At 47.9% G+C, this 17,452-nt stretch overlaps 1 protein-coding gene across 1 annotated transcript in view; it reads left to right on the plus strand.

The window, feature by feature from the left end:
- The window catches only part of LOC137525260 (E3 ubiquitin-protein ligase DTX3L-like), an 82,899-nt gene extending 75,637 nt beyond the window's left edge, over positions 1–7,262 (plus strand). Inside the window, exon 7 of the mRNA XM_068246284.1 lies at positions 5,415–7,262. Within this exon, the coding sequence (XP_068102385.1) occupies positions 5,415–5,484 (70 nt within the window). The 3' untranslated portion in view covers positions 5,485–7,262. The remainder of the gene's footprint in view (positions 1–5,414) is intronic.
- The last annotated feature ends 10,190 nt before the right edge of the window (positions 7,263–17,452 follow it).

A 17,452-nucleotide genomic window follows, 5' to 3' on the forward strand; every position in this document is an offset into this window, starting at 1 on the left:
TCTTTCTACCAATGCCTAACCCTAAGACCTCCCTCTACCGATGCCTAACCCTAAGACCTCCCTCTACTGATGCCTAACCCTAAGACCGCCCTCTACCGATGCCTAACCCTAAGACCTCTGTACCTATGCCTAACCCTAAGACCTCCCTCTATCGATGCCTAACCCTAAGACCTCCCTCTACCGATGCCTAACCCTAAGACCTCCCTCTACCAATGCCTAACCCTAAGATCTCCCTCTAGCAATGCCTAACCCTAAGATCTCCCTCTACCGATGCCTAACCCTAAGACCTCCCTCTACCGGTGCCTAACCCTAAGACCTCCCTCTACCGATGCCTAACCCTAAGACCTCTCTACCGATGCCTAACCCTAAGACCTCTCTACCGATGCCTAACCCTAAGACCTCCCTCTATCGATGCCTAACCCTAAGACCTCCCTCTACTGATGCCTAACCCTAAGACCTCCCTCTACCGATGCCTAACCCTAAGACCTCCCTCTACCGAAGCCTAACCCTAAGACCTCCCTCTACCGATGCCTAACCCTAAGACCTTCTACCGATGCCTAACCCTAAGACCTCCCTCTACCGATGCCTAACCCTAAGACCGCCCTCTACCGATGCCTAACCCTAAGACCGCCCTCTACCGATGCCTAAACCTAAGGTCTCCCTCTACCGATGCCTAACCCTAAGACCTCCCTCTACTGAGGCCTAACCCTAAGACCGCCCTCTACCGATGCCTAACCCTAAGATATCTTTCTACCGATGCCTAACCCTAAGATAGCTCTCTACCTATGCCTAATCCTAAGACCTCCCTCTACCGATGCCTAACCCTAAGACCTCCCTCTACCGATGCCTAACCCTAAGACCTCCCTCTACCGATGCCTAACCCTAAGACCTCCCTCTACCGATGCCTAACCCTAAGACCGCCCTCTACCGATGCCTAACCCTAAGACCTCTCTACCTATGCCTAACCCTAAGACCTCCCTCTACCAATGCCTAACCCTAACACCTCCCTCTAGCAATGCCTAACCCTAAGATCTCCCTCTACCGATGCCTAACCCTAAGGCCTCCCTCTACCGATGCCTAACCCTAAGACCTCCCTCACTGATGCCTAACCCTAAGACCTCCCTCTACCGATGCCTAACCCTAAGACCTCTCTACCTATGCCTAACCCTAAGACCTCCCTCTACCAATGCCTAACCCTAACACCTCCCTCTAGCAATGCCTAACCCTAAGATCTCCCTCTACCGATGCCTAACCCTAAGGCCTCCCTCTACCGATGCCTAACCCTAAGACCTCCCTCACTGATGCCTAACCCTAAGACCTCCCTCTACCGATGCCTAACCCTAAGACCTCCCTTTACCGATGCCTAACCCTAAGACCTCCCTCTACCGATGCCTAACCCTAAGACCTCCCTCACTTATGCCTAACCCTAAGACCTCCCTCTACCGAAGCCTAACCCTAAGACCTCCCTCTACCAAAGCCTAACCCTAAGACCTCCCTCACTGATGCCTAAACCTAAGACCTCCCTCTACCGATGCCTAACCCAAAGACCTCCCTCTACTGATGCCTAACCCTGAGACCTCCCTCACTGATGCCTAACCCTAAGACCTCCCTCTACCAATGCCTAACCCTAACACCTCCCTCTAGCAATGCCTAACCCTAAGATCTCCCTCTACCGATGCCTAACCCTAAGACCTCCCTCTACCGATGCCTAACCCTAAGACCTCCCTCTACCGATGCCTAACCCTAAGACCTCCCTCTACCGATGCCTAACCCTAAGACCTCTCTACCTATGCCTAACCCTAAGACCTCCCTCTACTGATGCCTAACCCTAAGACCTCCCTCTACCGATGCCTAACCCTAAGACCTCCCTCTACCGATGCCTAACCCTAAGACCTCCCTCTACCGAAGCCTAACCCTAAGACCTCCCTTACTGATGCCTAACCCTAAGACCTCCCTCTACCGATGCCTAAGCCTAAGACCTCCCTCTACCGATGCCTAACCCTAAGACCTCCCTCACTGATGCCTAACCCTAAGACCTCCCTCTACAGATGCCTAACCCTAAGATCTCCCTCTACCGATGCCTAACCCTAAGGCCTCCCTCTACCGATGCCTAACCCTAAGACCTCCCTCACTGATGCCTAACCCTAAGACCTCCCTCTACCGATGCCTAACCCTAAGACCTCCCTCTACTGATGCCTAACCCTAAGACCTTCCTCTACCGATGCCTAACCCTAAGACCTTCCTCTACCGATGCCTAACCCTAAGACCTCCCTCACTGATGCCTAACCCTAAGACCTCCCTCTACCGAAGCCTAACCCTAAGACCTCCCTCTCTGATGCCTAACCCTAAGACCTCCCTCTACCGAAGCCTAACCCTAAGACCTCCCTCACTGATACCTAACCCTAGGACCTCCCTCTACAGATGCCTAACCCTAAGACCTTCCTCTATCGATGCCTAACCCTAAGACCTCCCTCACCGATGCCTAACCCTAAGACCTCCCTCACAGATGCCTAACCCTAAGACCTCCCTCTACCGATGCCTAACCCTAAGACCTCCCTCTACCGATGCCTAACCCTAAGACCTCCCTCTACCGATTTCCTAACCCTAAGACCTCCCTCACTGATGCCTAACCCTAAGACCTCCCTCTACCAAAGCCTAACCCTAAGACCTCCCTTTACCGAAGCCTAACCCTAAGACCTCCCTCACTGATGCCTAAACCTAAGACCTCCCACTACCGATGCCTAACCCTAAGACCTCCCACTACCGATGCCTAACCCTGAGACCTCCCTCACTGATGCCTAACCCTAAGACCTCCCTCTACCGATGCCTAACCCTAAGACCTCCCTCTACCGATGCCTAACCCTAAGACCTCCCTCTACCGATGCCTAACCCTAAGACCTCCCTCTACCGATGCCTAACCCTAAGACCTCCCTCTACCAATGCCTAACCCTAAGACCTTCCTCTACCGATGCCTAACCCTAAGACCTCCCTCTACCGATGCCTAACCCTAAGACCTCCCTCACTGATGCCTAACCCTAAGACCTCCCTCTACCGAAGCCTAACCCTAAGACCTCCCTCACTGATACCTAACCCTAGGACCTCCCTCTACCGATGCCTAACCCTAAGACCTTCCTCTACCGATGCCTAACCCTAAGACCTCCCTCTACCGATGCCTAACCCTAAGACCTCCCTCACTGATGCCTAACTCTAAGACCTCCCTCTACCGAAGCCTAACCCTAAGACCTCCCTCACTGATACCTAACCCTAGGACCTCCCTCTACCGATGCCTAACCCTAAGACCTCCCTCTACCGATGCCTAACCCTAAGACCTCCCTCTTCCGATGCCTAACCCTAGAACTTCCCTCTACCGATGCCTATCCCTAAGACCTCCCTCACTGATGCCTAACCCTAAGACCTCCCTCTACCGATGCCTAACCCTAAGACCTCCCTCACTGATGCCTTACCCTAAGACCTCCCTCTACCGAAGCCTAACCCTAAGACCTCCCTCACTGATACCTAACCCTAGGACCTCCTTCTACCGATGCCTAACCCTAAGACCTTCCTCTACCGATGCCTAACCCTAAGACCTCCCCCTACTGATGCCTAACCCTAAGACCTCCCTCACTGATGCCTAACCCTAGGACCTCCCTCTACCGATGCCTAACCCTAAGACCTCCCTCTACCGATGCCTAACCCTAATACCTTCCTCACTGAAGCCTAACCCTAAGACATCCCTAACACTTAACCACCCTGGCGTTACACTAAAAATGGCAGGGTGGCGTGCGGACAGTTTTTTTTTTTTTTTTTTTTTCTTCTGAATCATTGTAGCTAACTTTCAGTTAGCTACATGATTCACCACTAGAGGGCGCATCTGCCCATCTAGTCTGATCGCCGCCAGCTTTTACAGCAAGCAGAAAATCCAGTTGTAAATGGGATTTTCTGCTTGGCTTCCCTCGTCGCCATGGCGACGATCGGGATGACGTCATCGACGTCATGGCGTCGGGGGTGTCCGATCCAGCCCCATAGCGCAGCCTGGCAATGATTGGCCAGGCTGTGCAAGGGGTCTGGGCGGGGGGGAGGCTCCCTTACGCCGCCGCTAGCGGCGAATCGCCGTGGAGCGGCGGCGATCGTACCCCACACGCAGCTAGCAAAGTGTCAGCTGCGTGTATGAATTTTTTTTTTTCAAAATCGGCCTACAGGGGCCGGAGATATCCACTGCGGCGGTTATGGATGAGCTGAGCTCGTCATTACCGCTAAGGTGGTTAACCTACCCCCTGCCGCAAAGCTGCAATTTGTGTCAAAGAAGGTAAGTTTGAGGCTGAGCTGTCAGATAGCGAGGAGAGGGCCAGTGAGGGAGGGCCCTCTGATAATATCACAGGAGGGGGGAGCCTTGGATAATATCATGGGGGGAAGAACCCTTGGAAAATATCATGGGGGAGGGCCCTTGGATAATATCTTGGGGCAAGGACACTTGGATAATATCACGGGGGAGGAGCCCAGCTGGAGGATAGATAAAATGTCTGCATCTTGGAATGGGACTGGTTAAATGCAGTGGTCCCCAGCTGCATAAATTTGCATACAATTAGCATCACAGTTTATCAACTCGGAATTATTTACATTTTTGCCCATCCTGATTGGTTGTGTTTCTTCATTGCTGTCCACAGCTCTCCTATAATCATTATAAATTGAATGTAAAACGGTGGAGGCACCCAAAAGGTATAAAACAATTATAACAATATAAAGAGGAGCAGTATGGTAAGCTTACCTCTGGTGAAGTCGCACATGGTGCAATCAAAAACTTGACTGAGATTTTCAGAAGTTTATTGCACAAATTGTTCAGACAACAGATTTCTCAGGTATCACCCGCTTCATCAGGACAATAAAAACCATCAAATAGTGCCTCTTAGCTGAAATGTAGTAGACTTGAGCACCTCAATCTAGATTGAAAATCATCATAGACTGAAAACCGTCTCGGGCAATGTGATTGGAGCCCAAAAATTGTTAATGAGATGCAAATTATTTTACGTTAATGCTCCTGTTTATGTATAGTTATGCATCTTGGACCAATCAGGAATCATTGATGGCTGCATTTTTATTGGTCTAATTCCAAATTGCATAAATTTGCATGAAATTAACTAAATGTGTCCTCTCAGCTATCAGCATTTTGTTTCCCATCTCTACTGAGGATCAAATCATGTGACTCTCTCCACTTGTGTCTGCTTAGTCATGTGATGCAGAGTAACCAGTGATGTGGGGGAGGAAATCAGAGCTCCTCCCCTGCAGAGTCAGCAGAGGGGGAGGAGCCAGGGGGTCTGTGACCAGCTACTGAATACAGCTGCCTGTTACTATGCTACATATGTAATAAGCTTGCCCCTGAATGTGTATTTTACAAACTCTCTGTTTACTTTCTGCAGCTTTGGGTATCCAGATCCCGACTATCTGAAACGTGTTCGCGATGAGCTGAAAGCGAAAGGAGTCGAGTAGAATTTATGAAGACTTCCCTATGGATTAAAATCTGTTAGTTTTGGTTAATTTGAGGTGTAATCATATTTCTGTAATACTGGGGTGTGGGCCATGTGGCTGGACTGCTGCAGTGCATGCTGGGGTACTGGTGAATAGAATCTGAACCTATAGGGATGTGGTGGTACTGGGGGTGGCCGGAGCCTCTGTCTGGGGTGCTGTTCTTATCTGTGATCATATTAGAGGGTAAGCAATCTTGTTCATGTTCTTCTGGATCAGCCATACTTTGCTGGGTGCCGGTATGGTTGAGGTGAGCCAGTGTGAAAGTCCATAAGGAAAACGTCTCCAATCACAGCAACTTGAAGCATTCTTATTGGCCCAATAATGTGGGCGTATTATTACTACAACCAATCCGATAAAGCAGCTCCAGAGGGCGCTGTCCACCCAATCACGTTAGTGGAATTTCCCTATGGACTTTCTCGCAGGCTCACCTCAACCATGATAGCCGCCTTTGATGTAGATTCTCAGTCTGCCTTCCAGTGAGGTGATCCTTTGGACCCCTTACCAGTTCACAAGCATGGCCAGCCCTCTGCACTGTTGTAAGCTGGGACCTTGGAGATCCCCCATAGCTTATCTGGGGTTGATACAATCAGGGTGGTATTTCCCAGTGACAGGGTAGGGGGCTGAAGGGGTGGATTGCCTGTCCTGCCATTACTGATAAGGTCACATGATGTAAACGTTAGCAGATATCATGTGATGTAGTTCTAGCTTTATATAATTGGGAACCCTGTACCAGTTCACTGAAGGGGGAGGAGTCAGATGTCATGTGATGTAGTGCTAGCTTTATATAGAGAGGAGGGTGGACCCATTGGGAACCCTTTACCAGTTCACTGAAGGGGGAGGAGTCAGATGTCATGTGATGTAGTGCTAGCTTTATATAGAGAGGAGGCTGGACCCTTTGGAAACCCTCTACCAGTTCACTGAAGAGGGAGGAGTCAGTGATGTAGTGCTAGCATTATATAGAGAGGAGGGCGGAGCCTTCACTGCATACAATTTGCATCACATCTGCATGTAAGTCAGGATTGGCTGTCTCTGATAAGGAGGATCGGCAGACGGCAGCAGCTGAAATCTGATCCAAGCCAGAATTATCATTGTCATTGGCCAGCTCTGATGATGCAGAGACCTGTAGTTATAGTTGTCTGCTGTTAGCTCCTTCAGCTAGGCTGGCTCAGTCTCCTCTGTTGTATGACTGCAGCCATGTGACGAGGGGTGACCTTGTGACGTGTGTGGCCATATTGTGCACAATCCTCGGATGACGGCTGATGTAAATTCCCGTCCCTCAGGAGTTGAATGTTTTATTTCACTTTTACTTTTTGTTTATAATAGTTTAGCTGATGTCAGATTTCCCAGCAAAGATTTATAAGATGCAGGAAAGACACACAAGGCTGTGTGACAAAACCTACAGGAGCTAGCTCCGATTGGCTGAAGCTCTGCCACTGGAGGTCAGACTCCAGACCGTATTCTTATCTGACTGCACAAGAAGGCAGGTCCGCTGCCCAACACACCATGCATGGTCCAGGGCGTGTGTCGGCTCTGTCACATCGGGGGTTGGGTATCTGAGTCTCGATAGTGGAGGTCACATTACATACATGTTTGCAGTAGGTAGTGTCCCATATACACTGGGCAGTGTATATATAGAAGACTCCTGTATATACAGGGGAGCGTCCAGTGTGTAGGCTGAAGATGAAAATGATGGTGGTGCCGCTCTCTGGAAGCCACTGGATAGTGGTGCAAGTATCTGTATAGACAAGGGGTGGGGGGAATGGGAGGAGAGAGACGAGAGCGCACTCAGAAGGGTAGCAGTTTTCCCTGGCAAGCCTACCGGGGAATGATCTCACCTTTAGGACTGACTGACTAGCCCATATGGGTCTGTCAGCAGTCTAGCGTTGTCCCTCTCTATGCCGGGGACGCAGGCAGCGGTGGTGCTTTCAAACAGGATCGGTCACATCAGCTGATCTCCATAGATGGCAGCTCACTGGGTCTTGCTGGATGTAGTGCCTGGTGGCTGTGTGTGCAAGTTTGTTAGCTGCACTCTGAACTCCCACTATGTGTGGGGATAGAGTGTGCTGCTGAAGGTTTCTGGAAGGTGCAGTGCGTGCAGAAAGAATACACGGCAAAGTCCGTGTTTGGTTGAAAAAATAATAAAATGTTTATTATGCAACGCGTTTCTGGAGAGAAGCTTTCTCCTTTCTTCAGGCGAAAAACATTTGTACAAGTGTTCAGTACATTTAAATACAAGACTGTGATTGGTTAACAAAGGTAACAAGCTGGCCAATGCATGTGGGTATGCAAGTACAAATCCCAAAATCCTTTGTAGTCTTGGAGGGAAACTTGGACTTTTTTCCCTCCAAGACTGCAGAGGATTTTGGGATTTGTATTTGCATACCCACATGCATTGGCCAGCTTGTTACCTTTGTTAACCAATCACAGTCTTGTATTTAAATGTACTGAACACTTGTACAAATGTTTTTCGCCTGAAGAAAGAAGAAAGCTTCTCTCCAGAAACGCGTTGCATAATAAACATTTTATTATTTTTTCAACCAAACACGGACTTTGCCGTGTATTCTTTCTGCACGCACTGCACCTTCCAGAAACCTTCAGCAGCACACTCTATCCCCACACATAGTGGGAGTTCAGAGTGCAGCTAACAAACTTGCACACACAGCCACCAGGCACTACATCCAGCAAGACCCAGTGAGCTGCCATCTATGGAGATCAGCTGATGTGACCGATGCTGTTTGAAAGCACCACTGCTGCCTGCGTCCCCGGCATAGAGAGGGACAACGCTAGACTGCTGACAGACCCATATGGGCTAGTCAGTCAGTCCTAAAGGTGAGATCATTCCCCGGCAGGCTTGCCAGGGAAAACTGCTACCCTTCTGAGTGCGCTCTCGTCTCTCTCCTCCCATTCCCCCCACCCCTTGTCTATACAGATACATTACAGACATGATATATTCTCCTCTGACCCCCCCCCCCCCCCCCCCAAGCACACCATGCATGGTCCGGGGCTTGTGTCAGCTCTGTCACATCGGGGGTTGGGTATCTGAGTCCTGATAGTGGCGGTCAGATTACAGACATGATATAGTCTCCTCTGATCCCCTTCCCCATCACACCATGCATGGTCCGGGGCTTGTGTCTGCTCTATCACATCAGGGGTTGGGTATCTGAGTGCTGATAGTGGCGGTCAGATTACAGACATGATATATTCTCCTCTGACCCCTCCCATCAGCACACCATGCATGGTCCGGGGCGAGTGTCAGCTCTATGTCGCATCGGGGGTTGGGTGTCTGAGTGCTGATAGTGGCGGTCAGATTACAGACATGATATAGTCTCCTCTGACCCCTCCCAGCACACCATTCATGGTCCGGGGCGTCAGCACTATGTCACATCGGGGGTTGGCTATCTGAGCCCTGATAGTGCAGGTCAGACTACAGACATGATATAGTCTCCTCTGACCCCTCCCAGCACCCAGCACACCATGCATGGTCTGGGGCGTCAGTACTATGTCACATCAGGGGTTGGGTATCTGAGTCCTGATAGTGGAGGTCACATTACAGACATGATATATTCTCCTCTGACCCCTCCCAGCACCCAGCACACCATGCATGGTCCTGGGCGTCAGTACTATGTCACATCAGGGGTTGGGTATCTGAGTCATGATAGTGGCAGTCAGATTACAGACATGATATAGTCTCCTCTGACCCCTCCCAGCACACCATTCATGGTCCGGGGCGTCAGCACTATGTCACATCGGGGGTTGGATATCTGAGCCCTGATAATGCAGGTCAGACTACAGACATGATATAGTCTCCTCTGATCCCCTTCCCCATCACACCATGCATGGTTCGGGGCATGTGTCTGCTCTATCACATCGGGGGTTGGGTATCTGAGTCCTGATTAGTGGCGGTCAGATTACAGACATGATATGGTCTCCTCTGACCGCTCCCAGCACACTATGCATGGTCCGGGGCATGTGTCTGCTCTATGTCACATCAGGGGTTGGGTATCTGAGTGCTGATAGTGGAGATCAGATTACAGACATGATATATTCTCCTCTGACCGCTCCCAGCACACTATGCATGGTCCGGGGCATGTGTCTGCTCTATGTCACATCAGGGGTTGGGTACCTGAGTCCTGATAGTGGAGGTCACATCACAGACATGCTATATTCTCCTTTGACACCCCCTCCCCCCCCCCCCAGCACACTATGCATGGTCCAGGGCTTGTGTCCGCACTATGTCACATCGGGGGTTGGGTATCTGAGCCCTGATAGCCACTATCAGGGCTCAGATACCCAACCCCCGATGGGGTTGGGTCAGACTACAGACATGATATCATCTCCTCTGACCCCTCCCAGCACACTATGCATGGTCCGGGGCGAGTTTCAGCTCCATGTCACACCAGAGGTTGCAATTTCCACAAACTGATTAAAGATTAATTAGATGCTAATAAGTTTAAGTTGATGTAAATGTATGTTCCAGTATGAGCTCTCATTTCTTGGCCTGTTTATACCGCTGTTGTTATGTTGCTGTTCGATGATCACACAAAGGAATAAACACTGATTGCATTTCTGTGTCTTCACTTTTCTTCTTCTTTTATTTGATGACATATTTGATGAAGGACTTTTCAGATAACATTTGGTAACCCAGTGTACTGACACCAATTCTATCTATAAATGAATAATCGCAAAGCAGTTCAAACAAACCTACAGTCTAGCTCAACATACATCTCCCATCTGCTTATTTTCTAAGAAGTTATCCCACCTGCCTTTGTCCCAAAGTGATGTCCTCTGTGTGAAATCCACAATTCTCCTCCTCGTCACCTCCAGCTAGTGTGGAATCTATCCTCATTATACTGTCATTTCTCTGTCACTGCTAAAAAGTTGTGCTATGAGGTAGTCTGCTGCTTGCAATCAGTGTAGCTTACACACACAGCAGCTATCTGCTATAAATCAAGCCGTAACACCTACACTATGAGATCGAAGTAGGATGGAGGGGAGGACGGTTAAGGGTAGGGGACGGTTAGGATTCGGAGTGGGGGGCACAGCGAGGGTTAGGCATGTGGGGGAGGATGGTTAGGGCTAGGCAGGGGGGGGGGGAATGGTTAGGTGATGTGGAGGGTGGTTAGGGCTAGGCAAGGGGGAGGATGGTTATGGTTTGGTGTTAGGGAGGACGGTTAGGGGTAGGGGACAGGTAGGAGTGGGAGGGGGGCAGAGAGGGTTTGGCGTGTGGGGGTGGATGGTTAGGCAAGGGGAGGATGGTTATGGTTAGGTGTTAAGGAGGATGGTTTTGGTTACTATTAGGAGTGGGAGGGGGACAGTTAGGGCTAGGCAGGTGGGAAAATGGTTAGGGTTAGAGGTGTGGGGAGGACATTAAGGTTAGGGGTGGAGAACAGTTGCTATTAGGAGTGGAGGGGCAGTTAGGGTTAGGCATGTGGGGAAGGATGGTTAGGGCTAGGCAGGGGGGAGAATGGATAGGTGATGTGGAGGATGGTAAGGGTTAGGCAGCGGGAGGACGGTTATGGTTAGGGGTGGGGGACGGTTAGGAGGGGGGGGGGAGACAGTTAGGGCTAGGCAGGTGGGAAAATGGTTAGGGTTAGAGGTGTGGGGAGGACATTAGGGTTAGGGGTGGAGAACAGTTACTATTTAACGTTGCATTACAACGCAACAAATGTAGCTTTAAAGGGGAACTTCAGCCTAAACAAACATACTGTCATTAAGTTACATTAGTTATGTTAATTAGAATAGATAGGTAATATAATCTCTTACCCACCCTGTTTTAAAAGAACAGGCAAATGTTTGTGATTCATGGGGGCAGCCATCTTTTTGGTTGAAAGGAGGTGACAAGGAGCAGGAGACACAGTTCCAACTGTCCTGTGTCCTGATCACCCCTCCCAGCTGCACACTCTAGGCTTCAAATGTCAAATTCAAAGTGTAAAAAAAAAAAATTGCACCAAAACAGCAGAACGAGAACAACATCATCAGAAATCCCATCATGCTTTGCAAAGCATCAGGGGAAAAATGCCCAGGCAGTTTTCTTCTGTGCAGCTAAAAATGTGGCTTGGGCAAGAAATGAAATCTATCTAGTCATGTGGGTCCCTTGCCGCAGATCCAGTCCTCCCCGGAGTCCCGCCGGCAGCCTCTAAGTAGCGCTGACCCTGGTGGGTTGGTGTCTTCTGCGCATGCACGGGCGAGTGCCCATGTCCCACCTGCGCATTGGGTAGAAGATGCCGGCCGGGGTCAGCGATCCTTAAAGGCTGTCAGTGGGACCCCGGAGAGGACTGGAGCTGCAGCGAAGGACACACATGACTTCTGGGGGCCGGAAGAAGCTTCAGGTAAAAAGATAGATAGATAGGGATATGGAGACTGCCATATTTATTTCCTTTTAAACAATGCACATTACCTGGCTGTCCTGCTGATCCTCTGCCTCTAATACTTTTAGCCATAGCCCCTGAACAAGCATGCAGTAGATCACGTGCTGACTGGAGTAGCTGCATGCTGGTTTCAGGTGTGTGATTGAGGCTCGGCACACATTAGGCGTTGGGTGAAAGGTTGTATTTTGCTGCAAGTGCGTTCTGTGTGCGTTTTATATGCATTTGTTTCCCGCATGCATTTTGCATATAATTGCATTCTGCACATATGAACGCAAGTGTGTTTCTTTTATGCTCATTACTAGGAAGTCAACAGGAAGCAGAAATACATCATCATCAAACTTGTTATTGAAAAAATAAATCGCAATAAAACGCTATCCCTCTGCATCACCATTGACATACATTAGGAGCGTTTTTGATGGATTTTGGAAAAATATGCAGCAAGTTCTGCATTTTCTAAAACGCACATTGCAGAATGCGAACATATGCGATTTTTCATGCGGCCCATTGAAATACATTATACGTGTGAATGCTAGCGTTTCTGCCTAGTGAGGACAACTGAAGTGAGAGGTATATGGAAACTACCATATTTATTTCCATCTACACAATGGGCTCTATTCATAAAAGGTTACCGCAAGTTTTCCGCTCAAAACAGCGCATTTTCCCGTCCATTTAGCAAAATGGCCATTCATAAAGTTTAGAGGAAGCGGTATGTGGACGGGAAATACCGCTTCCTCTGATTTTGCGGATTACATACAAGTGAATGGGACAGACCTCCCAGAGAGAGCAGCGCACGGAGGGACTCTGCCGGCTGAAGTGTTTCCGCATGCCTTCCGACACCTTACCGCCAGCTTTCAGCGGGAGATCTCCGCTCTTGCATCGCAGCTTTCAAGATTATTTTGAATGACCACCCAGAAGTGTAAAATACCGCTGCAGTATTTTACCTCTACGAGTATTTACGCCACAAGTTTTTTATGAATAGAGCCCAAAGCCAGTTGCATGGCAGTCCTGCTGGGAGCTGGGATAAAAGGGCGCAGGCAGCTAGTGGACAAAAAGGGCGCCGCCATTCACTCCCATAATAAATATCATTTAATGGGCGCCGAACAGGAAAAAAGGGCACCGGAGATAAATAACGTTTTATAAACGGCGCCCAGAGTAATTTAATGTTTTATGACTGTGCTTGTGATGATTTACGTTTACAAAATTCATCCGTGACAAATAACGTTTATAAAAATACTAAACATATTTATCCTATTTAAACTAAAACATTATTTACAATTGTATCCCTTACTGTTTGTAAAACATTATTCACAAAATAAAGCGATCAGTACGTAACGTAAATTGCAATATAGTTTTTACAGTCATTATTTGTAAAACATTATTATCCACATAATACAGCAATCACTAAGGGGAGTCTTAGGGTTAGGCACCACCAGGGGGGTGGTTAGGGTTAGGCACCACCAGGGGGGTGGTTAGGGTTAGGCACCACCAGGGGGGAGTGGTAAGGGTTAGGCACCACCAGGGGGTGGTTAGGGTTAGGCACCACCAGGGGGGTGGTTAGGATTAGGCACCGCAAGGGGTGTGGTTAGGGTTAGGCACCACCAGGGGGGTGGTTAGGGTTAGGCACCACCAGGGGGGTGGTTAGGTTTAGGCACCACCAGGGGGGTGGTTAGGGTTAGGCACCACCAGGGGGGTGGTTAGGATTAGGCACCGCAAGGGGTGTGGTTAGGGTTAGGCACCACCAGGGGGGTGGTTAGGTTTAGGCACCACCAGGGGGGTGGTTAGGGTTAGGCACCACCAGGGGGTCTTAGGTTTAGGCACCACCAGGGGGGTGGTTAGGGTTAGGCACCACCAGGGGGGGTGGTTAGGGTTAGGCACTCACCAGGGGGGTCTAGGGGTTAGGGATAGGTACAGGGAGGGTTCTGCGTGAGAGTAGGGTTAGGTATAGTTTTAATAAAATTACTGTAATAATTACTAATGTTTTGCAATACTTATTACGAACGTAGTTATATTTATATCATCTTTATAAACAATATTTTCAGATTTTATTATAAAAAACAAACGATAAATGAAGGTTATTCACAATAATATACAATTATAACGATTAAACATATATTATCGTTTTTTTTAATAAACGTAATTATAAGTTTCACTTTTGAAACAGGGAAGATTGACGTTTTAACAATTGCCGATTTCATACACATTTAATGATTTATACATTTTTAAAACATTAATAAATGTTATTCATATTTAACGTTTACACCACGTGCCCTTTTTTCCCCGACGCCCTTTTTTAACGTACGCCTCCTGCTGATCCTCTGCCTCTAATACATTTAGCCATAGTCCCTGAACAAGCATGCAGCAGATCAGGTGTTGCTGGCATTAATGTCAGATCTGATAAGACTAGCTGCATGCTTGTTTCTGGTGTGTTATTCAGCCACTACCGCAGAGAAATAGACCAGCAGGACTGCCAGGCAACTGGTTCTATTTAATTAATTAATTAATTAATCTATATATATATATATATATAAAAGTGTGTGTGTGTGTATGTGTCGCGATCACTCGAAAACGGCTTGACCGATTTGAACGAAGCTTGGTATACAGATCCCTTACTACCTGGGATGTTAGGTTCTGGGGGTCTCGCGGCCCCCCCTGCAAACCTGGGCGGAGCTACAAACAGCAAATCAGATTTCACCCATTCAAGTCAATGGAAAAAATGTAAAAGGCTGCCATTCTCACAGTAATCAAGCCAGAGTCCCCACACTTGGCATAGGTGGTCACTTGGTGACCGAGGTTACAAATCCAGGAAAAGTGGGCGGAGCATAAAACAGCCAATCAAATTTTAGCCGTTCATTTTAAATGGGAAAATGTAAACTGCAGCCATTCTTAGACTGTTAATCGCAGGGTTCCCAAACTTGCCACAGTTGGTCACTGGGTGAATGCGATTAAGATTCAAGAAAATGGGTGGAGCCTACAACAGCCAATCAAAATTCACCTATTGATTTTCAAGGGGAATATTTAAACTGCTGCCATTCTTACACTGTTATTGGCAGAGGCTTCAAACTTGCTACAGTCGTCATTGGGTGACTGGGGTCCAAATTCACTAAAGGGGCGGGGCCACATACAGCCAATCAGATTTCCTTGGTGAATAAACTGCTTCCATTCACACATTTTTGATGCCAGGAACCTGACAGCTCACAAACTTGGTCATTGAGTGACTGTGTGTCAAGGTCACAAAAAGTGGGCGGAGCCAAAACAACTTTTACTGGGAAAATATAAACTGCAGCCATTCTTACATTGTTAATGGCAGAGTTCTCAAACTTTGCACAGTTGGTCACTGGGTAACTGAGATTAAGATTTTGGAAGGTGGGTGGAGCCTACAACAGCCAATAAAAATTCACCTTTTGATTTTCAAAGGGAATGTTTAAGCTGCTACAATTCTCTTATACTGTTAAAAGCAGATGCCTCAAACCTGGTACAGTTGGTCACTGGGTGATTAGGGCCCAAACTCAGAAAGGGGGCGGAGCCACACACAGCCAATAAGATTTGTTTATTTTTTAATGGGAATATACAAAGTATTGATACCAAGGACCCCAAAGCTGATAAACTTGATAATTGAGTGACTGTATGCCAAGGTTAGAAAAAGTGGGCGGTGCCAACAACTAAATTTTTAACATGGCAGGGTTCCCCAACTTTACACAATTGGCCACTGGGTGACTGGGACGAATATTCAGAAATGTGAGTGGAGCCTACAACAGCCAATCAAAATGTACCTATTGATTTTCAAGGGGAATATTCACATTGCTACCATTCTTACACTGTTAATGGCAGAGGCCTCAAACCTGATACAGTCAGTCATTGGGTGACTGGGGTCCAAATTCACTAAAGGGGTGGAGCCACAAACAGCCAATCAGATTTGTTAGATTGATTTCAGCCATTCTGTTATTGGCAGGGTTCTCAAACGTGACACAGTTGGCCACTGGCTGACTGGGACTAATATTCAGGAAAGTGGGTGGAGCCTACAGCAGCCAATCAAAATTCACCTTTTGATTTTCAAGGGGAATATTGCAACTGCAGCCATTCTTACACTGTTAATAGCAGAGGCCTCAAACCTGCTACAGTCGGTCGTTAAGTGTTTGGGGTTCAAATTAAGTAAAGGGGCGGAGCCAAAAACAGCCAGATTTCTTTGCTGGATAAACTGCTTCTATTACCATAATTTTGATGCCAGGAACCCAAAAGCTCACAAACTTGGTCATTGAGTAGTGACTGTGTGTCAAGGTTACAAAAAGTTGGTGGAGTTAAAACAGATTTTTCTGGGAAATTGTAAACTGCAGCCCTTCTTCACTGTTAATGGCAGGGTTCTCAAACTTAGCATAGCTGCTTACTGGGTGACTGGGATTAATGTTCAGAAAAGTGGGTGGAGCCTAAAAATGCCAATCAAAAATCACATGTCGCTTTTCAAGGAGAATATTACAATTGCTGCCATTCTTGCACTGTTAATGGCACAAGCCTCAGACCTGGTACAGTTGGTCATTGGGTCACTGGGGATCAAATTCAGAAAAGGGGACAGAGCCACAAACAGTGAATCAGATTTGTTTCATTTCATGGCAAAATACAAATTATTGATGCCAAGGACCCCAAAACTCACAAACTTGGTCATGGAGTAGTGCCTTTGTGTCCAGGTTACAAAAAGTGGGCAGAGCCAAAAACAAATTTCACCGAGAAAGTGTAAACTGCAGCCCTTCTTACACTGTTTATGGCAGGGTTCCCAATCTTTGCCCAGATGGTTACTGAGTGACTGAGATTAATATTCAGGGAAGTGGGTGGAGCCTATAGTAGCCAATCAAAATTCACCTGTTGATTTTCAAGTGGAATATTTAAATTGCTGCCATTTTTACACTGTTAATAGCAGATGCCTCAAACCTGCTACAGTTGGTCATTGGGTGACTGGGGTTCAAATGCTGGAGAGGGGGTGAAGCCACAAACAGCCAATCTGATTTGTTTAATTTCTATGGGAATATACAAATTATTGATGCCAAGGACCCCAAAGCTCACAAACTTGGTCATTGAGTGTTTGTGCATTAAGGTTAGAAAGTGGGCGGAGCTAACACCAGCCAAATACATACACGGGCAATGCCGGGTCATCAGTGGGTGGAGACAAATACAAATTTCACTGGGAAAATGTAAACTGCAGCCATTCTTACACTGTTAATGGCAGGGTTTTTAAACTTTGCACAGTTGGTCACTGGGTGACTGGGATTAATATTCAGAAAAGTGGGTGGAGCCTACAAAAGTGAATCAAACTTCACCTATTGCTTTTCAAGGGGAATATTTAATTGCTGCCATTCTTGCACTGTTAATGGCACAGGCCTCAAACCTGGTACAGTTGGTTATTGGGTGACTGGGTTTCAAATTCAGAAAAGGCAGGGGCGTAGCAATAGGGGGTGCAGAGGTAGCGACCGCATCGGGGCCCTTGGGCCAGAGGGGCCCCGAGGGGCCCTCCCACAACTACAGTATTAGCTCCCTATTGGTACTGTGCTCATAATAATCACTTCTATAGATAC

The sequence above is a fragment of the Hyperolius riggenbachi genome, chromosome 7, assembly GCF_040937935.1.
Source record: "Hyperolius riggenbachi isolate aHypRig1 chromosome 7, aHypRig1.pri, whole genome shotgun sequence".
Classification (NCBI taxonomy): domain Eukaryota; kingdom Metazoa; phylum Chordata; class Amphibia; order Anura; family Hyperoliidae; genus Hyperolius; species Hyperolius riggenbachi.